This window comes from Papilio polytes, unplaced genomic scaffold, assembly GCF_000836215.1.
Source record: "Papilio polytes unplaced genomic scaffold, Ppol_1.0 DF822067.1, whole genome shotgun sequence".
In the NCBI taxonomy this organism is placed as follows: Eukaryota; Metazoa; Arthropoda; class Insecta; order Lepidoptera; family Papilionidae; genus Papilio; species Papilio polytes.
The window spans coordinates 1,053,711-1,079,228 of NW_013527137.1; the positions used below are offsets into that span (position 1 = coordinate 1,053,711).

A 25,518-nucleotide genomic window follows, 5' to 3' on the forward strand; every position below is an offset into this window, starting at 1 on the left:
TGTCAACGGCGAATGACCGCGAAATTCAAGCTAAGTATATAACGCATCTTCATAAGCAATGCTGTATGTTTTCCAGAGGCATATAATATGACATTCTTAGAGCGGGCCCACACGTTTGACTAAACTATCAGACAACAGTTATGCGACTGTCGATTATTTAGTTGCACAACTAAAAATCAAGTAATTTGCGCATCTCCATACAGTCACATAAGAATTAAAGCGAGACTAAACAGTTTAATGTAGTAAAAAGTGAGGGCGCTCACAGTTTACAAAATTACGGACTTAAAAACCTTGTATGACGTCATTAATGTCAATGACATCACAACCTTTTAGCCACACAACCTCGCGCACTCATACAGTTCACTGAAGCGGCGACTGTAATGTTGAGTGCGACTGCACTCGGCGCGCGCCGTGACGTCACTCCTCTCACCGGAGATAACTACCACTCGCCCGCTGTCCGCTCGCGGCAGTGGACCACCTCCCTTATGTCGCCATTCTCAGCTAACATCGCCGCTGTGTTATACAAGTAAGTTAAATCATCATCATCACCATCTCACTATACGTCCCCACTGCGGGGCTCCTTTTTCTCGCTGGGAAAATGCATTTACGCTACCCCCCCTAGTAATGGGGGGAGGGGGGGGTATGTGGAACTCCCCGGCCAAGAGGTGGCCGGAATACCTACTAAAACCCAGCGGTATTCCTCCTGGTCGCTATTGGCAGAGTCATGGGAGCACTAAGGGGGGGGGGGGGTCTCGGAGCAACCACACTGCACTGCAGGTTGACTTCACACATATCATTGAATTTCTTCGCTGACATTTGTAAACATTATGATGTTTTACTTCACTAAAAGAACATTCGGTAAATTATGTACATGTGAAAATTTAAAAATTATCATTGTTTTATGACCGGGATTCGAACCCAAGACTAGTAGTTTACAATTCAAGTGCTTAAACCACTGAGCCACCAACGCTTTTTAAATAGAGTGAACACATCTACTAATGAAAATAGTGTAGATAATAAAATAGTTTTTGTCTCTGACACGAGGAACTAATAAAATCTAGTAAAATAATCTTGAAAATCAGTCTAGTAGTTTTAGAGTCATTTTTTGCGAACAAAAATCTTTCTTTATAACATTAATAGAGAAATACAAATAAATTAATAGAGCAAAGAGAAACATAATGTAATCCAATGTAAATGTAATATAATATTTGTTAAAAACATTTTAATTTACTAAGTTTTTGAGGTTATAAAAAAAATAATTTACAGATGCACACAAGACGGTAACTTCCAAGTGAAAGGTGAGTATCAAGTATTATTCCTAGAGAACGAGAAGCCAATGAAAATCGAGGGCTGTCGCGTCGGACTCTGCGATTGGAACTTTGTTAAAAACAAATACAGCGACATCGCAGATACATGCGATTTGCAATTCTGTAACAACGCTAATAATATTAAAGGATATATCTCTATTGTTTTATTAGTCACATTTTTCACTACAATTTCTTTATAAATTATTTTAAAATATGACCGTTAAACACAGCCCTAATTTTCTTGAAAAAAATATTGTCTCTGGTTGTTCAAAGAACACGATGTTTTTTCATCTGTTTCATAAATCGTTAATGTTTATGTTTTTTCTCATATTCAGTCAGTACTTATAAATACTTTAAGCAAAAAAAAATAACGCTTCTAAGATAGCAGCAAGTAATAGATAATTAGCTTTACCACGTGCAGTATTGCCATTATTTAAAAATCAATATAATGAAAATTCACTTAAACTAAAAAAAAGTTTTAAGAACGACTTCAAACACTTATAGTATTTTTAGTAATGGTGTAATTTTTTAAATAAACTGTTACTGCTTTTATTTTAGTTTTTAAATAGTAAGAGAAACACATTTTTAAATTATCAAAGCACTGTTGAAGATTTGTATATTAATTATTATTCGTTTTTTTTAAGAGCTAAATAAAACAATTTTATAGTATTATCATGAATTATATTTTAATGTTGTTTTTGTGTATTTTAGTACAAATTAGGTTAGAAATGTAAGTTCGTTTGCTACCATTTTGTTTTTAGTTTTTCCAGTTAATAAAATTTAAATGTTTACTGAAGACTTTTATTTTCCCTATGATAAAAAGCTTATTTCCATATTCACAATCATACTTTCATACTAATATTATAAATATGAAAGTTTAGACGGCTGAACGAATTTCGATAAAATTTTGGTATAGTCTAGAAAAAACATAGAGTACTCATTTTTGCTTTTTTTTAATTCCACGCTAGGCAAAAGCTAGTGTTTCAGTAAAGAAAACATTAATAATATTCAATAACTTTTATTCGATTAAAAAAATAACAACTTATATAAATATTCGCTTTGCTTACAAGTTTTAGCGCCAATAATAAAACAAAATATCTTTGAAAAAATATTTTGGTTATAACAATGAGTTTTTACTGCAGAAACTTCTGTATAAAAGTTATACTTTGGTAGCTAAGTCTATCCAGAGATAAAAATATTTTACGTACGTGATTTAGCAGTGAAAACCCACGGTTATCTGAAGTAGACAAAGATCTTCAAACAAAAAACTGTTAAGTAATTTCTTTCTCGATATTTAAAAACTGCTTTTGTTTATAACAATTAATAAATTTAATAACAAACAATGAAAGAATGGTAATTTTCAACAATGTAATGAAATTGTAATATTGATATTCAATTTATTATTGACAATTACAAGCAACAATTTACTACTTAGATGCAAATAACTAAATATAGTACATAAGTAGATTATGTCTGAATAAATTTACACAAAGACAAACATTTTAACAGAAGGAAAATTAAATCATTGCAGTACATATTATGCATGTTTTAAATAGTGATAAATTATTCGAACAAATAAGCCCCATTGTTTATCGAAAATTGTATTTTCGCAATTCATCGAAAATGAGATATCTAAACACCAAAACCCGCTACAGATTCACAGATCTGACTAAGCAAAACTTTAACTGCACAGTTCAACTGACAGTTAAAATTTTGCCTACATGCACATTTTTAACTGAATAGTTAGATGGTTCAGTTACTGTCAGAATCTGAGCATCTGTAATTTTTACTTAGTCAAGAATATTCAGAAAAAAGTGAAGCTAAAATCCTTTCATACAATTTTACTGTGAATTTAGGTGGATGGAATTAATTATTTGTTTCATAACATATCTACAATTTTTTTATCTATTAAAACAATTTAAATAGTTTAGTGTAGAAGTGTGCGCAAACATTTGACAAAATTATCGCACAACTGTTTGGTCTCGCATTGATTCATATGAGCTTAGATAGAGGGGCTACTCGATTTTTAGTTGTGCAACTAAACAGTTGAATTGGCTGCGAAACAATCGACAATCGCACAAATATTGTGCGATAGTTTAGTCAAAGGTGTGCCCGCTCTAACAAGAAAAGTTGTTTTGTATTGTACAATTGTTACAATAGTTCTTCATAATTCATGGATTTTTATTACGCAAAGATGTTAAAACAATATCTTATTTTGTATTTCATGCATAACAAAAGGAATGTTTTCAATAATCTTACCTTGATAGGGGCTTAAAAAATTGAACAAAGATTTTCATATAAGTATCTCAACCAAAGCATACATAACACTAATTATAAAAAAAAACATAAACACTGCAATTTGATAACCTAACTATTAAAACATTCATGTATCTTGCGCACTACTGGAGCTAACGTTACGCGTCCGTTTACCAATGGCCGATTTCTTACGTTTACGTTCACTATCGTCTTCACTGACACTATTGCACCTCGGCTTTGGACTATTCACATCACATATCGAATCCCTTTGAGATTTCTTCCTTTGACGTTTGCTTAAATTCTCTCCTAACAATGTCTCATTAAATTGTCGCTGTCTCGCTTCCCAGTATGTATTTTGACGTAGCACTATATCACTGTATTTCACTTCGAAGGCTGTGTCCGGAGGTAAGAGTAACTCCCACCCCATGTGCGGTGTGAACTTAGCCACGGAACGCAATATATCCAGCACGTCGTTTGCGGGCAGACGCACCGCCGCTGTCACTTTACGTCTGTCCACATAAGTGTGTTGTGTAAACAGATATAACTGAAACAAACAAACAATTAAGTTATCTTCAACAATATGATATACTTAAACAATAACTATTGGTTATCTTTTGGCTTGACAGTAGAGGAGCATCTCTCCTTTTGAGCTGTAGAAAAAAAATATTATATGGAAATAGTGGCATTTTTTCACTAAAGCCTTTAATTTAAAAAAAATAATAAGACATTGAAACATCTACTCAAGCATCAATAAAATTGTCTATGATTGACATAGTTAAACAAAACTATTGCCTTATAAAAAAAAAGTGTCCATGGTTGGCATCACAAGACAAAACCTTCGCCTCATGAATTAAAAAAAATACCTAGTTGGCATAACGAGACAAAACTTTTGCCTCATAAAAAACAAATGTACTCGAATGGCATAACAAGAGAAAACTTTTCTTCATTAAAACACTAGTTTGTAGTTGGCATTACGAAACACAATATTGCCTTATAAAAAAAAACTGGCTGGCAAGACTGTCTTATAAAAAAACCTACCACATGATCTCTGGCCGCACACATGAGGTGCGGCGGCGCGGGCGCGGGCCGCGTGTACAGGTCGGCGGAGCGCGGCGCCCACAGGCCGCGCACGCAGCACGCCGCGCCGCACAGCGCGCTCAGCACGCCCGCCTCGCTCGCCTCGCACACCGCACTGCCGTCCTCGTTGCGGAGCCGCCCGCGCAGCTCCGCAAATGTCATCAGTTTGGCTGACAGATTAAACAAACACTTTTGTTTCTAGTATACATACATTATTAAACACCCAACTTTGGTCACTTCTTACTACCCTACTAAACACACACACTGTTTTTGTTGTTATTGGTGGGGAGGGATCATCAAAAGCATGCCTTCTGAGAAACCTTATTTAGGGCCGTAACCATAAGATTTCCTATGGTCGTACGTAATATTTTTTAATTTTTTCTTTATTACACAAAAAAAAAGTTCCATTATCTTCAAAAAACATACCAGAACAAACAACTTCCTATACTGTAAATTGGCTAATACGTTTAAAAAAGATTTCCACAAAATACCTGTATTTAAATAAAGTTAGCTATAAACAAAAAAATTCACAGATTATCTTAAAAAATGAAACATAAAAAGCAAGAGAAACAATTCCTATTAATATTTTGTCATTAGTAGTAGTGATAATAAGTGTAAATCTCACCGGTGATGAGTATGTGCTTGATCTGTTCGTGCAGGGAGCGGCGCTGCGCGCGCTGCGCACCGGCCTCGTCGGGCGGCGCGGCGGGCACCAGCGCGCGCACGTACTCGCCGTGCGGCAGCCGCAGCGCGCTGCCCTCCGCACTCACCGCGCTGAACAACTTCAGACGCTCCAACTGAACATACATAACACATTTTAACATTGATAGAGCCCTGATAGCATCGCACGAATAGGTCGGCTCGCCTGGTGAATACGACCATACATAAAACAGGCGTGAAATGGAAGTAATTCTGCGTAAAGTCTGATGAATGTGGTGCCGGAAGCCCTAATTTAGTCCCTTTTCCTTCCAACCTTCTTTCTTATAAGAAAAGGATGGGAGAGGAACGTAGACTTAACGCTGGAGGAGACGCATAGGAAGGGGATATATCCTTTTATGTGCGTTTCCTCCTCCGTCGATTAAGGGTAGGTAATGCATCCACTATTACAAATTTCTATGGGCAGCGGTTTGCTCATTTGCCACCTTATGATATTTAAAAAAAAACACAAATTACCATCACTATGATTTCTTGTTTTGACGGGACTGACAGACTGTAATTAAACTGTTTAAACTTTTGTAAGACATCATAAACGAATTAAAGACGACTTAACGCATTTAATTAGAAATCCAGCCTTAAAAATTGAGATATTATGTGCATTCAAAAAAAAATTAACAATAAATGTTCTGTAGAAGAATTTTGTAGAAAACAATAATTCTATAAATATAGTACTTACTTCAGCTTGATCACTATTAGAAGGTTTCCACAGTCCGTCATACCATGGCTCATTTAAGATACGTTGCGATATTGTCTCATAAGACTTTTCACGCGCCTTCTTTGAAATCTCCGTTTCTTGTCGGGCAAATTTTACTGTCACCTTTAAAATAAATTGTTATAAAATTAACTAAGGTAACTTTAGAACTTGAAATTTAAAAGAAAATGTAACCTTTACTTTTATACTAATATTATAAAGGGGAAAGATTTGTACAGCTGGTATAACATACCTGTTGAATATCTGGTTCTTTCTCCTCATCCTCAGAATTGTCTGCCTTATTTTTGTCATGTTTTTGTTTATCTTGCTTATCATAGAATGAACAAGATGGCCTAAGTTGAACAATACCTGTGTAAAAAAATTCAATTTAGCACATGAGAACAAATAAAGAGGGTGAAAATCATTTTATATTCAACACAAATATGATTTTCACTTATTATAGTGAACTGAGAGACAAAAGAGTTTATTTTTTAACTAGCTGTTTCTCGCGACTTCGCCCGCGTGAACTTAAAAAAATAATAAAAAATGTAGCCTATGTTACTCGCAGATAAATTACCTTTCAAAAGGTGTAAGAATTTTTTAAATGGGCCTATTAGTTTTTGAGTTATGTCAATACATACAAAAATACAAATCTTTCCTCTTTATAATAATAGTATAGATTTATAGATGTACTCATATAAGTACCATTGAGAAAATGTATCCTAATAACAGGTTTACACAACATTAGTACAAAGTAAAATATGAAATAACCCAAAAACTACTGGGCTGATTTCAAAAATTCTATCACCATTGATAAGCTACATTATCACTGAGTAACATAAGCTATGTTTATTACATTTTTTATTTCCGCATAGACGAAGATGTGAGCAACAGCTAGTTAGGTGTTATTTCCACATACCTTTCACAGGTGTACAATGAAGTTCTTTGTCCTGTAACAATGCTACTGCATACTGATCTGTTTTAAAACATGGCACACTGCTCTCCAGAACTATCTTGTCCATGATGCCATTTTTGAAATATTGAGATTTCTCTCGTTCCTTATCTTTTATATACCTTGATTCCTGTGGATTGAATATGATGCATTAGTAGACATTTTTAATACTTTCTTATTTGTATTTATCACATTAATTAAGTTATCTAGAAATACAGAAAGGAGAATAAGCACTCACAGCCCTAAATTCTTTTTTTTTTTCACATCACATATAAAAAGTTCTAAAACTTATGTGCTCACCAAGAAAAGTTCTACTGTAAACCTACTCCAGGAGTGATAAACATTTATGCATCAAAGTGGCATTTTTTATAGAAATGTTTAATGTGGTCTTTGACGTGCCATTGAATAATTTTGACTGTGTTTATTGTCAATTCCATGGTGTATCTAATTCATAATTTTTGTCATGCGCACAATATTATATCGCCATTTTAAACACGCGTGTAAATGGTTCGACATCTCTGACTTAGTCATTTTTGAAAAATAAATAAAAAAAGAGTATGTACTTTACCTGTTGGCCATCTGTATTCAGAGCGATTTGTTCACCTTTAGAAGGGCAATATTTATCACTATAAGTGTCAAGACCTACTTCAAGCCGCACTATTTTATTTTTAGGCTTTATAGATGCATTCTTCACTAATATATCCTTCACATCCCGATTTGCGGGCCTCACGGGATATTGAAAGATGTAGAAATTTTCTGCCAACGCTTGTGATAAGAACACCGGTATCTAGACAAAACAAAGTACAGGTGAACATTTATTAATTTTGATCAAATTGAAAACAACATAACCTATACACGTTACAAATTATTATTTTATTTCAACTTTACCTCTTGCACCACGGGGTCGTCTTCTTCCATTATATGGATTGTTTACGAATATACTGCTATAAAACAATCATATCAATAAATTTAAACTAAATCGAGTTAAAATCACGCTACAGTTCATCAAAGATCATTTCGTATCTGTCAATGTCATTGCATTTAACAGTTATCTGTCACTGCAATTTACTTTTTTTATTCGTTTAGAAATCAACAGACCATAGAGAAATACAAATAAATAAAAAATAGGTCCTAACAGGTTCGAATTTGGGAGTCAACTTTCGAATGAAAGGAAATAAAAAAGCGTTTAAGTCTTCAAACAAATTTATTGCATACCAAATACAATAAAGCACGTATATATCAATTTATTTTGAAATCAGGCGTCTTTGAACTGGCTTGAAAATATATTAATATGTATAAATATGAATAAAACATTATTGATGTTGATTGACTTGCAAGTGCCAATTATAATGACATTAATTTTGCACTTAAATATGCATTCATACAATGAAAATAGTTATTAAACATTAAGTAGACTGCGTAGTTTTGTTGTTTTTATTGTTGGCTTTTACTTTATTTTATAAACCAAAAATGTCGGACATGATAATAAATGGTAAGGAACTTAAACGTTACATGTGTGTGAATGTGGACTGAGATTCTAACATATTGGTTAATTATTTATGTATATTTTAACAGACAGCGTTCCAGTGGATAAGAAATGGAATGAATTAATAAAATATAATATATTTATTATGAAATTAATAGAATTTGTAAGTAAATTTTATGGCCCATTTCTTAAATTACAATGTAGGCAAATCTGTATCATCTGGCAAATAGTCACAGTAGTCATAATATGTATATGTTGCGTAGAAATGTATCTATTAGAAACGGAGTAAACATTTAAGGTCACACATACTATTTAAGGTCATCATCATCATTTACGTTGTAGATGGTGTTGTATTAAAAAAAACTGCTTTGCTATTCACATTTCATCGGCTATTGCTGTATGATTTAAAGTATTTATACTTCATTTAATTAGTTTGTTCGCGTTAAATATGATTATTCGTTTTAGGGATTTGCTCTCACAATTCTGCTTTTACCGTTAATGATTCCAAAGCCCAACGGTCATATGTACTGCATATCTACTGGTCCTACGCTCATAATATCTCTTTTATTTATTATACTGTACCTGCGAAGACAAGTGCCATTATTTATGGAAAAAATGTACTTATTTTTTCAAATATTATTTACCTTCGGAGCATTCATACAATGTTTTCTATTAAATCTTAGTAGAATTTGGTTGTGGCTAATTTATGGTTTATTTTATTTCGCTTTGTTAACAGCGTTAGCGCTGGATTTATATTTAATTGCAAACGAAAGAGGGTGTACTTTTAGTTGTGCCTGAATTATTTTATTACAAAAACCCTAAAGTAAGTTAACATGAACTCATTCCTATCATGTACTGATGTACTGCTTTAAGATTATTTGTTCCCTTTAACAACATGTGTAATAAATGTTACTTAAACATAAAAATATATTGTATTTTACTTTTAAAATTAGGACTTTTAACACCACGAAAGAAATTGACACAAAACAGTAAGCCGACATAGAATATTATTATACTTAATTAGAAGATATTAATTCAAACATATATTTTTTTGTTTATTAAAACGCCACGATCGTGTGGAAAAGCAAATAATTATCATCAAAAGTACAAAAATTATGACCACGGTTTGCATAATGACGGAAGTTTTAAACGATGATGCAAATGTCATTAATTAAGAAAATCAAATATTGAAAACATAACCTGTAAAGTGAAATATTTACCTTTTGGGTTGTCTGTCATTTTGTTAATTATAAGATTAATTATATGCTGCTTTAAAGGTTGCAATATTACGTAAATATGTAGGTAAATTCAACAAACTTTTCTATTTTCGGTAAATCAATGCGGTATAATCAATTTGACATATCCCAATATAGCCTTTATAAATATTCACCTATTTGTTATGAATGTGATTAAGTACATTACAAAAATTACATTATTAATTTCTATGTTACCCTAACACTGTACTAAGTAGAGGTGGTTTATTTTTAGGTTATATCTATGATCCTCCTGACCCTACCTTTTGCTCTGCCCGCGCCAGAGATATTCCACTGCTTGGCGGCTGCTCCGACACTTATGCTATCATTTATGTTCATCATTTTATATTTAGTGGACCAACATCAAAGTGTAGTGGAACAATTGTACTTGGCATCACAAATTACGTTAAATTTATTTGCGATACTACAAGCTACTATACTAACAGGTTTCACGGGCTCGTACTACGGATTAATGTACTTTCATCTTTTCCTTGCACTTTGTATTGATATGTACTACAATTATAATGAGCGTGGATGTTTAATTTTTACGAAACCCAAAAAAGTTATAATTTAGTTAATAAATTATATTTTAAGAGTAGTAGTATTATTGAATAGATTTTAATAAACATAATAAATATATTTACTACTACTTATTAAATTAAAATTATAATAAATAACTTTTTAAGTTGAAAACAATACATTTTTAGTTGATACCCATCCAACCTAACCAAGTAAAGACTTATAAACCTATGAAAGTCGAAATCTAATTTTTAATTTACATTATTACATTAAGGAAGATAAAAAAACATTTTATTGAAGTATAATTAATTGTTTTAGGGACTTGCCCTTCTCCTCTGTATTATGCCCAATATTGTGGATCCCGTTGATTCATTTTACTGTCTGGCGTCAGCCCCGACTCTTATGATATCATTTCATCTAATTGTGCTTTATGTGGTGGACCAAGTACAACCTGAAGCTGAATTCTATTACCTTGTTATACAGTTGTTAATAACTACATTGGCATTATTAGATCTTATATTTGTTGGAAGATTGATTGGAGCAGTCTATGGATTGTTTTATGTTGATTTAATAATTGCATTTATCATGGATTTGAATTACATACGGAAACAATGTGGTTTTAGATATTAATATTTCTCTATTTGGAATGCTGTGATAATATGCTAGTGATTGTGAAGAGGAAATTGTCCTATCAACAAACAGTATTCAGAGATTGAACAATGTACACCCAGAATGGTAAAAGATACTGCATAGTTCATGTAATGCATTTTGTTAAAATATTTGTGAAAAGAATATGGAGAAAATGTAGACTAAATTTATTTCAATTATTATTGATTACTGTGTTAATAATTATATTTACATTATGGATGTGTAATAGTGAAATAGTTGAAGAAAATAAACACAATCCCGTGATTTTATGGTGGACAGCAAGTTTTCCTGGCACATCGGAAACAAGATACTGCTCTAATGGAATAAAATGTGACGTTTTTAGTAACAGAAATTTTAGTGATGTGTACAATGTAGAGGCAAATTTATTTTATGCCAGTAATATTAAATTTGATGATTTACCACCTCGGCGACCCAAGGAGGTTTTATGGGGACTATATCATGAGGAATCACCTAGAAATGTTGAAGAGTTAATGCATGAAGATGTTTTAAGCTTGTTTAATTTCTCATCGACTTTTAGTCGTTTTAGTGATGTACCATTTCCTTTGCAATATTTAAATACGTTTGATGATATTACTAATTTAAAATATTTTATACCAACTTTGGAAAAAAATAAATATTTAAAAGAAATTTCTCAAGTGATGTATCTACAGTCGGATTGTGAAACTTCAACTGAAAGAGATGTTTACGTTAAGGAGTTGATGAAATATGTTGATATTGATTCCTATGGCACATGTTTGAATAATAAAAAACTTCCAATAAAATTCACAGAAGACTATTTGAATAAATTGCATGACGATGATTTTCTACGGTTTATCGCGAGATATAAATTTGTAATCGCTATAGAAAATGGTATATGCAATGATTACGTTACTGAGAAATTTTGGCGTGCAATTAAAGTTGGTACAGTCCCTATTTACTTTGGATCCCCATTGATTAAGGATTGGTTTCCTAATAACAGATCAGCTATACTTTTAGAAGACTACCCTACACCTGAAATTCTGAGTAAATACATCACTAAACTAATGAATAATGACACTTTATATGAGTCATACTTGGAACATAAAACCAAAAGGCTTGTATCTAATGCAAAACTTTTGAATGAGATAAAAAATAGACCATACCAAATAGATGCATTGAAAACCGCTTCAGTATTCGAATGTTACGTGTGTGAAAAGTTACATCAAATGAGAAAAGGAGAATTGAAACAAAGTATTATCAACAGAAACCATTATGATTGCCCAAAACCGTTGTCAGCACTTACGTTACAAGTGAATCCTTTGAATTCTTGGGCGTATTCATATGAGACTGCGAAACAGAATGCAGCTTCGATACGTAAAAAAGTCATGACTGTTGATTAGATATATACAATTTATTTTTTTAATATATTTTTTTACAATTTCTTATCGATTTGTTTGTTTTTCTCATTGACATACGGCATCTAATGGTGTTACTGGATGAACCTGATAGCCGAGTCCTCTTTTGATTATGTGTGGAATATTTTTAGGCACCATTCTGTAAAATGCATATAAATTTAAATGTATACTCAGTTTAATTCAGTAACCATCACTATACAAAGTAGTTAATTCTTTACCAGGTTAATGAAATTGTGTAACATAGCTGTTGCTCGCGACTTCGCCCGCATGATAGTAAAAAATATAGCCTATGTTACTCAGTGATAGCTTTTTAATGGCGCAAGAATTTTGGAAGTCGATCCTGTAGTTTTTGAGTTATTTCAATACATACAAAAATCCAACAATCAAATCTTTCCTCTTTATAATATTAGTATAGATGTATTGTCTTCTATATTTAAAAATTATCAGTAAATATACTCACGTAATGCAATCTATAATGGGGCAGACAGAGAGACACAGTGTGCAGCCAGTGCAGTCGTCCGTCACGTGTGGAATGTGGGTCTCTGGGTCGAAACTAAATAGACCAAAAAGATTAAAATGAATTTTACAATAAAATAAATAAATAAATCGCGTATTAGTTTTTACCCTCTCAGTACTTATTGAAAATTTACAAATATACGTTCCTATTACTATAATATTAAGAACACACAATCGAAAGTTCCATTGCCAATACTTCTCTTCTTCTTGTCCCTTTCCCTTTGAAATAGCAGAGATGCAACAAGTTTCTGTGTAGTGTTTCGGCAGTGGAAACACGCTCAACAAAATTAAAATAACTAAACTTACTCAATAGCTTGATATCCAGAGTCCGCACACGCCATATAACATTTTCCACAGTTTATGCACATGTCCTGGAAATAATATAACTATGAAATACTAGATTTTATATGAAATACACAACTCCCTAGAATTAAAAAGCAAAAGTAAGTAGCCTATGTGTTCTTCCAGACTATCCTCTACATCTATGCCAAAGTTCCTTTGTGTTCCTGCCGCTCGTTTGCCCCCTTCTCATATAAAAAAAAAGTTCATCGAGATCCGTTCAGCCGTTTAGGCTACAAACTCTTACAAACATCCATCCATCTAAACTTTCGCATTTACAATATTAGTAAGATATGAAAAATTACTGTTAAGAGCGGGCACACCTTTGACTAAACTATCGCACAACTGTTGTGCGATTGTCGATTGTTTCGCAACTCAACTGTTTAGTTGCACAACCAAAAATCGAGTAGTATACGCATTCCATATAGTTTTATCAAAAGTGTACGCGCGCCCTAAATGAGGTTTGCAGCAATTTTATTGTAATATCACTTTTGTCATGTATAAAAGCGTACACTAAGTGTGACGTCATTGTTCACAAATTTTATTTTCCATACTTAGTACTTACATCATCAATAAGAGCGACAACTTGTTTGGTATTATCCAATTTCTTGTAAGGACCAATCCTGGGTAAAGCTTCGCCTAAAATATCTTTTATTTTCGGTACCGCATAACCGTCAGTTGTACCATTTTTATTGTATATCAAATCGCAATTTGCGTCTCCATTAGTTAAGTCTGATTTTTGACGGATTGTTTTAAGCAACTCCTCTCGCTTCTTTTTGTAAGGTCCAAAGTGACCTAGCACCTGAAATCAATATTAGTTTAATGGCTTAGTTGTTCTAGTTTACTAGCTCAAAAGACCAAAATGTATAATGGTTGTTTCAATTGCTTTTAATTGATATTGTGGACTTCTAAATTGCAATGAATCATACAGTTTATATGCACAGGGGACAAAGGGCTATAATAGCCGGGAAAATGTATTATTAAACAAGACAATTACAGTCCGAAAAAGACTTTATGGTACTTTTTGACATTGACCTAGGATACATATGAGCTATATACCTTTCCATTATCCATGAGCGTCTGCACAGGCTTTCCTTTCTGGTGTTTGTTGGTGGGCGGCGACTGGCCAGTCCATCCGTCCAAGCCGAGCGACCGCAAGTACAACAACGCTTTGAGACCAGTTATGTAGTCCTCTACCACGGTGAAATCTTGGTTCTGAACCGCACTGCATATCTAAAGAACAAAATTACTGCATGATTGAAATAAGTTGAAATATAAAACTTCGTTTCTTGTTCTACTCTAAGACTAAAAAAATATGTTATACTAGCCTACTAGACTCCGTCCGCGGGGAATGAAAAAAAAACAAAAGTGCGTAGCCTATGTGTTCTCCAGACTATTCTCTACATCTATACCAAATTTTATCGAAATAAGTTCAGCCGTTAAGGCTACAAACTCTAACAAACATCCATCCATCTAAACTTTTCCATTTATAATTTTAGTATGAAGTATGATATACAGAAGAAGCTCGATAACTCAAACCTCGGTAACATAAAAACCTCTAATTTCAAAATTTCAAAATAATAAGTTCCCTTCCCACCAGAGCCCAAAACCTCTACAACATAGACCCTTGATAACTTAAAACCTCAACTTAATATTTTGTGTTTCCCTTAGACTTTAACTTATTGAGGTTCTACTGTAGTAATAAATTTAATCAATAATATTGTCGATTTATAAAATGCAAAACTAAAGTTTTAAAATGAACGTAAACCATAAACGGAAATATTTTTATTTTTAAACTGTTTGAAGGTATTTATCAAACTTTTATCCTGTCTATCAAACCGAAAAATGTCAAAAGCACAGATTATACACTAGTATTAATATTACCTGTACGACGGGCGCTCCGCACAATATGAACTGCAAGGCGGAGTCCGCGGAGTCGATGCCGCCGATGCCCAGTATGGGGAAGTCCGGCAGCTTGTTGGCGACGGCGGACACGGCGCGCAGCCCCAGCGGCCGCGTCGCGCCGCCCGACACGCCGCCGTACGTCGTCGACTTCGTGCTGCCTGCGTACACCACTTTTAAACTATCGCCTTACATATACTAATATAATAAAGTTTAAACAAACTACTTCGAGTAGGATGTCAGCAATCACAATATATTTTTGAATAATTCTTTCTTTTATAAAAAAGCCCAACACTTACGGCATGCTTTAGGCTATATATTTTCACGCTATTAGAGGTAAATAAAAAAAAACTTTATATGAGAAAGGGACCATAAACTGCAAGCTGTCATCAAGAAAGCAAGGTTGCCATGGTAACAGTAATTGTAATCCAATGTCAAAAGCCTTCGTTGTAATTTTACTACTTACCCACAGCCGGCCACGGCGTGGCGTTAGCGGTAACAGACATCAGTCCAGACACGGTGTTGATTGCTGAAACTCCATCCGCACCACCTTTGAAATAAAATTAAAAAGTTAGAAATGATAACCTAAAAATTTAACTATCATATTAACTTTGTTAGAGTTTGTAACCTGAACTGCTGAACGGATCGCGATGAAATTTGGCATAAATGTAGAATATACTCTAGAAGCCATTTTTTTAATTCCACACGGACGGAGTCGCGGGCGACAGCTAGTCAATTACATTTTTGAGCTTACGGTTTCCGTGTTAGAGATATGTTTCATATGTTTTTAAATAGTACGGTGTTATTTAAACTATATCATACGTACCTTCATAAGCCGCCATTGCAATGCTGACAATATCCGTGATGTTTGGAGTTAACTTGATAAAGAAAGGAATATTAATCGCTTTTCTGACCCATTGGGAAATTCCTTTTACGAGAACTGGATCCTGGAAAACATATATGACAATTATTATAAAAAACTACTTAATTACATTTTTTCGTTTATCACATTTATTAGCTCACGCTTTTTAATTTAGGGGGTGAATAATTTGATAAAAATGTCATGCTAGAAAGGGACAAAACTACAATCCAATAGCAGTAAAGTAGTAAGATTGTCGTAGTAACGGTTATTGTTACCCAATACTATACTATCGTACAACTGTTTTGTTTAAGATGTGCGCATGTTTTAAAATTCATTGTTATTTGTGTATTAGAATTATGACAATTGAAATGTAGTATATGATACCTGACCGCAGGCCAGGCCCATGCCCGACTCGCCCATGCCGTGCGGACACGACAGGTTGAGCTCCAGCGCGTCCGCGCCCGCCGCCGCCGCGCGCCGCGACAGCTGCCGCCAGTCCTCCTCCTGGTACGAGCACATTATAGACGCTATCACCACCTGAAATGTATCATTTACTGGCTATTGCTCGCGACTTTGTCCACTTTAAATGAAAAAAAAAAACAAAAGTGAGTAGCCTGTTTTTCCAGACTATCTTCTACAACAAATTTCATCAAAATCTGTTAAGCCGTTTCGGCTACAAACAATCATCAACTCGTACGTATTTACATTAATAAAATTTTATATCAAAAAACATTTTCCTGTATACTTACTTTATTAGGGAAATCCCTTTTAAGTTCTGCAATACTCTGACACCAGTAAGCTTCGCACTTCTCCGAGATCAGTTCAATATTAAGGAAGGAGCCTTGGCCCGGGCCGTAGTTCTCTCCCGAGGTCACGCCGCGGACTATTCGCGGGGACACGTTGGTCACCAGATCCTGGAAACATGCGTAAATTATATTGAAATATATGTAAAACCAGCTTTCGCCCGCGACTCCGTCCGCGTGGAATTAAGAAAAGAGTGAGTACCCTATGAGTTCTTCCATGCTCTGTTCAGCAATTTAAGCTACAAACTCTTATAAACACCTATCCATCCATCTAATTAGTGTCTGATTGGTATAAATGGTTTATTAAGCATTAATATTACAGAGTCTATAAAAATATAAAGACAAGTCGCCGTCGTTATTTTTCGGTCTTGACATATGCTAGTGTTGCCAGTGTCTCTCTCGCGAATATCACTAAAAAGGTTTATTATAGTTTACCTTATCAAGTCCGAACGTCTTAGTAACTGCGAAGCCCCAGCCCTGCTGGAAGGCGCGGCGGATCATCGCCGAGCTGGTGGTGGGCGGCGCGCTCGCCAGACCGAACGGGTTCTCGAACTTTATGCCGCAGACTTCCACTGACAGATCTACGTCGTCGATAGGACAGTGGAACTTGGGGAGTTCCACTGGTGAATCGAATGGAATACCCTGAAATATTTATTTAGAGACTTAAAAAGTATCTACAATTTTAAGTCGAACCTTTTATTATAGACTAGCTGTTGCTCGCAACTTCAACCACGTGAAATTAAAAATCGTAAAAATACAGAGCCTATGTTAGTCAGTAATAACGTGGCTTTTTAATGGTGATTTTTGTAATAGGACCAATGGTTTTTGAATTATTTCAATACATACAAATATCCAAAAACAAATCTTTCCTTTTATAATCGTACTAATCTTACTTAATACCATAAATGCGAAAATTTAGATGGATAGATGGATGGATGTTTTTTAGAGTTTGTAGCCTAAACTGCTGAACGGATCTCGATGAAATTTGACATACACGTAAAAGATAGTCTGAAAGAACACATAGGCTACTCACTTTTGTTTTTTTAATACCACCCGGACGGAGTCGCGGGCGAAAGCTAGTATTAGTATGAAGAATATGAAATCAAGTTTATGACGTCACATTATACATTAGTATTTGAAATTTACTTGCATGCAATTGCAAACGCGCGCAGCGTTGTCTCTATAATTATAGTTTTGTCAGTTTCTGTATTGCTACTAACCTGTAAATAACAATGCATATACCAGGCGGCGGTCTTGCCATCATTAACAGATTCCACTGTGGTCTCCGCCACTCCGGCGAGATCTCCGCCAACGAACACTTTCGCATTACTGACGCTCTGCATTGTGCTACTGTCGACTTCAGGTAACCCCCAGCGGTTCAATTTCACACCACACATTGCGTCTTTTACTAAAATATTAATTTATTTAGTTTAACTGTACATTGTATTGTATAGCAACTGTAATGGGGATGTTTCCTAATATTAAAAAATCAAACATGGTTATGTTTAATTTTTTTTAAAACACGTAACAAAATTTAGAGACCTTATATGTTTGTCTCAATTTAAATTTAAACAAAAAACTCTGCATCATTTTTACTCGATCTCAAACACCAATCAGAGCTCGGTGACGTCACTACTTCGTAAACAGTAAGGCAGTGTGGCCAGCTTCAGTGAGTGTTAGTGCATTTAGTAGTTAGAAACAATGACACAACACGCTCATTGGTTTTAAGTTTTAAACAAAAACATAACCTCAAAATGTAAAAATGTTTAAAAACAATATAATCATTTTGTAGGGTGAGGTGTGTGTGGGCATTATTTTCATTGCTTAATTGTTTTTTTTTTTTAATTCAAGTAGTACATATACAGATAAATTAAATTACCATCGGTATCGTACAGTCCTGAGCCAAACGCAGATATAATAAAGTTAGCCTTCAGTTGTATGACTTGATCTTTGTCTTCAATCCAGTCACCATTCTCGAGTTGTTCAGTGCGACACATTTTTAAACCTGCGATCTGTTGAACACAATAATATATTAAACTGGCAACCCTATACCATAGACAAGTTCATCGACAACTTGATTTACCTTTCCATCTTTGACTATCACCTCTTGAGGAGACATGAACGGCATAAATTCACATTTCTCTTCTTTCGCTAAATCGACCTGTGGAATAATTGAGATTTTTGAAATAACATAAAATTGAATTTGGAATTTCCAGACAATACATGAGTGTCATAAAAGCAAATAATATTCAGTCCAAATTTTGATTTTTTAAACAAGCACGCAACAAATTGGTATGCCTAGTTTAAAAAATATAAAATTTAACATTTTTATTACGTACATATTTTACATATTTGTTATTAGATCTCTCAAATAAAAGTCAATATTAACAAGTAATTTTATTTAATACTAGCTTACTAGGTGTTGCTCTCAACATCGTCCGTGTACAATTTAAAAAATATAGCCTAAGTTACTCACAGATAAATTACCTTTCTAAATTTAAAATCAACTCAGTAGTTTTAAGTAATGTCAATGCATACAAAAATACAAAACTTAAATCTTTATAATATCAGTATAGAAAATTGTATTACCTCTTCAGGTACCGCGCGTATGTTAGAAAACCCTTTACGGAAGGCGACGAAGACTCTCCTCGCGCCGCAGCGCAGCGCGGACGTGGCGCAGTCGAAGGCCGTGTCGCCCGCGCCCAGCACCACCACCGCGCCCTGCAGCTGCGGCAGACTGGCCGCACACGCACACATACCTAGCCCAAACAACACTACATAAATAACCAAAATATCATTAAAATAATAACAGTAATCAGATAGCAGCAACCGATATAGCCGAGGTCCGGTCCTCTCGGGCACCCTAGATTCGGAATTGCTTAACGCGTATTGAGTGACAGCCTAAGCAGAAGTCCCCTCTCGGGGACCTTGTGCCTAGTAATTACGTAGAACGACCACCGAAGCGATCTAAGAGCTCGGCGGCATCCCAATCCGGCAATAATAACGAAGTAACGGCCCGTGCCCAGGTTCCCGAGGGAAGGTAAACCTCTTATACTGAAGAAAAGTAAATCACCGATTCGCACAATCAATTGAAGCCAATGCTATAAAAGATCATAGACAAAAATTCGCGTAGTGAAATATTGTAATTGTAAATCGAATAATTTACAGTGTGGAAAATACTGAAATGGCAACACTAAAGTTAATTGATTACAATAATATGTCAACTAACCTTTCTTGCTTCCTTGTGATACCAACGGTAAAAAGTCTTTGCTAGTATAAAATCCCATTTGTTGTGTGAGACCTTTGAAAATCGGAACGGTTGTCGGCTCTGGCAAGCCGATACCGAGGAATACCGCCGCATGGCCGCTTTGTAGAAGACCCTGCAATTTGTAATTGATTCTAATTTTTTTGAACATCGAACTAACAGAATTTTAGAGTTCCAACAAGTTCTAAGTATAGTATATATGTGATTTTCACTTACATCAATAGTTATATCATCTGTGGCAAGCTTCCTTCCTGTCACAAACTTCACTCCTAAGTCTTTGACGAGACTCACTTCATATTGTACCACGTCATAGGGCAGACGATACTGTGGTATCTCCGATGAACTATAAAAAAAATCGCTAAATCAGTACAATTTTAATAAAATTTCAAAGACGCATTACATTCTACATTTTTTAACATGAAAAAGAAGAATGAATTGCTGAATGTTTAGTTAGAGCAAACATACCTTAGTCCTCCTAAGTATTTCTCTTTTTCATAAACAGTAAGGTTCTTATAACCAAGTCTAGCCAGAAAGCATGCGCAACTAATGCTGGCAGGACCGCCTCCAATCAGAGCTATCTTCTGGTCACCACCCTTCGGCAGTGGCTTTGTGTTAGGGTCCAATGTCTGGCGGATACCCATCCTCATAAAGATCTGTAAATTATTTTGTTCCGGTTGAAGATTGATTTAGTGAGAGTGTTTAAATTACTTTGACTTCTAGCCAAGCCCATATTTAAACAATAATTCGTTAAAAATACTTTTAAATAACGGATGTCGATGTGACAGATGTATCTATGGTAACCATAAACAAGAGACTCACGTCAACAGCGAAGTGTTGCAAGCCGCCAATATTGATGGCGCCCTCCTCGCTGGCGTGCAAGTTGCAGCCGCCCACACAGAGGTCGCTGGTGGGGCACACCATGCCGCATGTTAGCCCCAACGGATTGTCCGATAGAATGGCTTTCGCTGCACCGTAGTAATTCTAATAAAGTGTGAAAACATTTACAGAGCTCATACTATACTATTTAAAAACGATTAAATTAAGTAAGCGATTTTTTTGATCTTATAAAATTAATATAGAAACGTCTATCCATGTATGTAACTAACTGTCACAGAGTCGTTTAAGTCGTCACTAAGGGAGCCTGTTAGTGAAGATTTAGCCCAAGAAAATCAATCTTGGTTTATGCGAAGCTTGTGAAATAATGATAATTATTTAATATGGTAAATATCTGAGTAAATACCCTATTAGCGATGCTAGTAATGAAGCTCTTGACGTCTATCTGTGTTGGGCAGGACTTCTGGCAAGGCGCGTCCGCACACTTGAGGCAGCGCGCCGCCTCGCGCAACGCCCCGCGCTCCGACAGCGTTGTGTGTTTGATGTCTTCGAAATTATTCTCCAATGACGGACATGCCTATAACATAGATTAGATCAAGGACCTATTAAAAATACTAGTACTAGTACGTAAAGTAAAATTAAACACTACCGTCACGATATCAGAATAGCGGTGGGTAGTTTCAGAATTTCGAATTTACAGACAGCCTTGTTTAAAACATAAAATCTCACCGTGCACTTGCGATCGGCATTTCTTTTCCAATGCTGTTTATTCTTCTTAGTCTGAGCTGATGGTACCAGGTTGGTGTAGGGCTTCACGGTAGGGTTTAGTCTTAGCAAATTCTGAAAGAAATAGTAAATAAAAACTATCATTGACCAAGAGAAATCCACTGCTAAAAATAAAACATCTCTTCCCGTTATTTTTGCTGATATCTAGTGAACTTATAAGTTACACATTTGTGACGAAAATAAAGTCCTTTGAACAAAATATAGAATACTTGCTTTTGCTCACGACACCGTCCCCGCAGAATTAAAAAAAAACAATAGTAAGTAGACTACGTGTTCTTACAGATTATCTTCTGCAACTATGGCAAACATTGAGATCCGTTGAGCCGTTCCAGAGATACCTTCCAACATCCATGCATCCACCCATTTAGACTTTCACATTTATATTAGTAAAATTATAGGATATGCTGTTTGAAGATGTCATAAAAAATAAGTTCACTGCAACTTCATCTGGTTTTTACATCTAAAAGTGAACTGTTGTTTATTTAATGTTTTCGTGTATCGCTCGACGTTGGTATCAGAGATAACCTTTTATGAAATACTGTCGTTTTATTACGTTGCGCTGTCGATTGGGAGATAATAGAGACGTATTATTAAAAAGATATTTGTCTACACAGTCACACTACGTATTTGCAAATTAATTGTGTTAAACACACATAGTGACAGAAGTTTCGAAATTCAATGAAGTAATTTACGTTACAATGTTGGTACGTGCTTTATCATTTGAACAAATTGAAAATATTTATGTTACAAAATTATTGCTCAATGGTTGGCACATGTTTTCAAAACATGAAAGAAACAAAGCCTTTACTCGTAAGATTCAATGCATGTTAATCCTAAGAATTCTCAACGACATCCAAAGAAAAAGTACACAGGACAACACAGGATATTTGTTACTTTTATGACTTTCTGGCGTATTTATGATTTCCTTAGTATGGATTTATTATAAATCTCCATTAAAAGAATGCGAAAATAATTATGTACTATAGTTTATTTGAATTATTCCCACTCTATCGGGATTATCCACTATCTCCTTCGAAGACAAATCTCTTGACAGTTATCAAGTTTGCAGTATCGATAAACATATGTATTTTCTTATTAAAGCGATATTACGGCCTTGGTTGACTTGAAAGGCCGATCATTTATCTTTGACAAGTTGATCATGAAATACTTCGAACTCAATGAATATCTACAATATTATAACAAGATTTTTATGTTATGTTTGTAACGAATGAACTTAAAATCTGCTTGACATATTTCAAAAATTTATCCACCATTAGAATGTTATATTTTCCATGAATGACATGGGCTAATTAAATTATATGTAACATGCATTAAGAGATTTTTTTAAATCACCATCCACACGTGTGAAACCAGATTGAACTAATAGGTAAGTAATTAATGGTAATTACAATTTTATAGCAATTGATTGTTCAAAAGCATTTTCATCAATTAATAATTTACCATATAAATGGAACTATGAATATTCAATATATTTATATTTAGTAAAGCGTGAACATACACTTCTTTGTTATGTAGGGTGTCAACAATCATTTTATTTATAACTGTTTTAATTATTAAAACCCTTCACTTACTATATATCCACGTTATTTAATTTAGAGGCAAATAAATTCGAAAAAATGCCATGCGAGAAAGGAATAAAAACTACAATCCAAGCAGCAAAAAAGCAATATTGCCATAGCAACGATAAATGTCCAATGGCAAAAGACTTCGTCGTTAAAAGTTTTACAAATGTCAACAATAAAATAAAGTTTTCTAATTTCACACGGATGAAGACGCACGGGAACAGCTAGTAACAATACATAAGCAAAACAAATAAACTCGAACGCATACGCAATATCAGTATTTCACTGTTTTGTATCTTTCAAGGTTGTTAGTAAAACAAGATAAATTTGTTACGAAATTCCCGCGCAAAAATAATTCATCAATCTTACCTCAATATCCGGTAATTCTTGACTTAATACTTTCGCCATGTTTTTAAAATATTTTATAACCTCAAAATGTTTAAATTCGTTTATTGTTTATCGAATCAGTGGACTGCTCACTGGCAGCGCCACAAAACGACTAAATAGATTGTAAGACGATGTGAATGTAATCTTTTGTCCGTTGACCACTATAAATTGATCTCTATATATAGCGTAATTACTACGCACTATGCGATCGTTTCGAATATTCTATTCATAAGACTCATCAGTCTCATCAGTTACATTGTCATTTACGGAAGCATCTAAGGAATAATGCATCATCTTCTCGTAATCTGGAATTTCTCTTTTGACATTACAGACACTCCAATTTTATTATATGTATAGATTTGGTTTTTACCTTATCAAAGTAATTCACAGATAATGTTAGGTTATCATGCATTTAAATTTTGTTTGTATTAATTAAGACTATTGTTACTAAGGAAGTTATCAAACGGATATGAGATAGTTGCTCAAGCACAAGAAAACTTGAATTGTGTTCGTCTGATAGCAAATATGCTTATCAGTGATTAGGTAGAATATGGTGTTAAGAAATTCTTCATTAACTTTGCTTGGTTACACAGAAACGTGGCCTAACTTGCTCATGTCATATCATTTGTTGATTTTAAGACAGATAAAAGTAAAGAGAAATCGTTATAATTGCCTTTGTCAAAGTAAACCACAAAGGCATTTAAGAAATATATAGTAGACATAATAAACGTTTTATCACCGGTAACTTCTTTGAAAGGTGCTATGTCAATTGTCAAGTTAATACCCCATGCCTTTGTGTTGACATGTTATAGAACAGTTTACAAAATTATAAGCACCATTTATGTTTCAAAATAAACTACAGTGTCAGTGACAGTGGTAGTGCCCGCTTTAACATCTTAGCACTGCAGGGCCGGCACGCCCGGTGTAATACCACGACCACACAGAAGACAGGCGTCAAATGGAAGCAATTCCGTGTTTCGTCTGATGAGTGTGGTGCCGGAGGCCTAATTTAAGTCCCTTTCTCTTTACCATCCTTTTTTTTATAAGGAGAGGTTGGGAAGGTGAAGTGGATTTGCCGGTGGAGGAGATGCATAGGAAGGGGAAATATCCTCTTTATGTGCGTCTCCTTCTCCGCCTATAAGGGTAGGCAACGCATCTCCAATTGCGGATGTCTATGGACAGCGGTAGCTTCGCCATTTTGGTGATTTTAGGTGACCGCTTGCTCGTTTGCCACCTTATGTTATAAAAAAAAAAAAAAACAAAATAAAACCTATGTTGTTCCATATGTCTCGTTTATATATTTCTTAAAGTCTTTAGGTAGTATATTTAAAACTAGCAGAGTTGCCCACAGCTCTGCCGCCTATAATTTGTTCCAAAATAAAATTTTGCCTATGTTAATAATGTAGCTTTCAAATGGTGAAAGAATTTTAAAAACGGTCCAGTATTTTTTGAGCCTATTCATTACAATCAAACATACACAGTTTTCCTCTTAGTAATAGTATGTTGTTAAAAGGAATATGTTTAAATAAAACAAACATTTGAACAGTTAATATAAATATATTTTGAATTATTCAGAGGCTTCACAATATTTGGAAGAATGAGGGCCCAGCGACCGGTACACGATTACATTTACCATTTACAATTTTTATGTATAAAAATAAGAGCCGATACATCGCAAAGCAGACACGTGATACAAACGCATTGTGACAATTCATAATAATTAACAAGTAACAAGGACTACAGCTAAATATTAGCGAACCAAAGACGTGACACTTCAATGGCTCCTACGTAAACTAACGTAAGCCATTTGCGATTTTTTTCATTAACTCGATAAATAATTATTTTCATGTAAATTTTGAAGAAACGTCCGAAATTATTACACTGGTCCGAAAGATTACAATAGTTAAAATATTGTCTTGCAAAATTTGCATTTCAAACATA

General features: G+C 34.5%; 4 protein-coding genes across 10 annotated transcripts in view; 2 read left to right on the forward strand and 2 right to left on the reverse strand.

Annotated features, from left to right (window-relative positions):
- Positions 1–1,662, forward strand: part of LOC106107414 (multiple inositol polyphosphate phosphatase 1-like) — a 16,204-nt gene extending 14,542 nt beyond the window's left edge. Inside the window, exons 9-10 of one of the 2 annotated variants that reach the window (XM_013288260.1) lie at positions 334–526; positions 1,267–1,661. In XM_013288260.1, coding sequence (XP_013143714.1) covers positions 334–526; positions 1,267–1,507 — 434 coding nt within the window. In that variant the 3' untranslated portion in view covers positions 1,508–1,661. Of the gene's footprint in view, positions 1–333; positions 527–1,266 lie in introns of both variants that reach the window. The other variant, XM_013288262.1, reaches the window with a different exon arrangement.
- A 647-nt stretch (positions 1,663–2,309) lies between these two features.
- On the reverse strand, positions 2,310–8,045 carry LOC106107440. Its single transcript, XM_013288291.1, has 8 exons — positions 7,889–8,045; positions 7,569–7,787; positions 6,968–7,130; positions 6,302–6,417; positions 6,034–6,174; positions 5,266–5,437; positions 4,602–4,810; positions 2,310–4,107 (listed from the first exon to the last, which is right to left on the reverse strand). Exons 1-8 carry the CDS (start codon positions 7,916–7,918, stop codon positions 3,691–3,693), a joined length of 1,467 nt encoding a protein of 488 aa, XP_013143745.1. The 5' UTR covers positions 7,919–8,045; the 3' UTR covers positions 2,310–3,690.
- Positions 8,046–8,330: 285 nt separating this feature from the next.
- LOC106107273 (alpha-(1,3)-fucosyltransferase 10) lies at positions 8,331–12,334 on the forward strand. 6 transcript variants are annotated; one of them, XM_013288058.1, is made up of 3 exons: positions 8,331–8,492; positions 8,576–8,649; positions 9,975–10,337. In XM_013288058.1, exons 1-3 carry the CDS (start codon positions 8,471–8,473, stop codon positions 10,311–10,313), a joined length of 435 nt encoding a protein of 144 aa, XP_013143512.1. In that variant the 5' UTR covers positions 8,331–8,470; the 3' UTR covers positions 10,314–10,337. The 6 variants fall into 6 exon arrangements, with proteins under 6 accessions (XP_013143512.1, XP_013143514.1, XP_013143511.1 ...); XM_013288060.1 differs by lacking the exon at positions 9,975–10,337 and adding an exon at positions 10,577–11,222 and having other exon boundaries at positions 8,341–8,492; XM_013288057.1 differs by lacking the exons at positions 8,576–8,649; positions 9,975–10,337 and adding an exon at positions 10,577–12,334 and having other exon boundaries at positions 8,347–8,492.
- On the reverse strand, positions 12,276–23,703 carry LOC106107272 (dihydropyrimidine dehydrogenase [NADP(+)]). Its single transcript, XM_013288053.1, has 22 exons — positions 23,560–23,703; positions 21,551–21,661; positions 21,228–21,398; positions 20,807–20,968; positions 20,453–20,640; positions 20,204–20,330; positions 19,952–20,102; positions 19,312–19,481; positions 18,806–18,883; positions 18,602–18,734; positions 17,943–18,130; positions 17,158–17,364; positions 16,669–16,833; positions 16,304–16,456; positions 15,884–16,004; positions 15,524–15,607; positions 15,040–15,218; positions 14,215–14,388; positions 13,721–13,957; positions 13,123–13,187; positions 12,761–12,853; positions 12,276–12,439 (listed from the first exon to the last, which is right to left on the reverse strand). Exons 1-22 carry the CDS (start codon positions 23,596–23,598, stop codon positions 12,349–12,351), a joined length of 3,087 nt encoding a protein of 1,028 aa, XP_013143507.1. The 5' UTR covers positions 23,599–23,703; the 3' UTR covers positions 12,276–12,348.
- Positions 23,704–25,518: the final 1,815 nt, after the last annotated feature.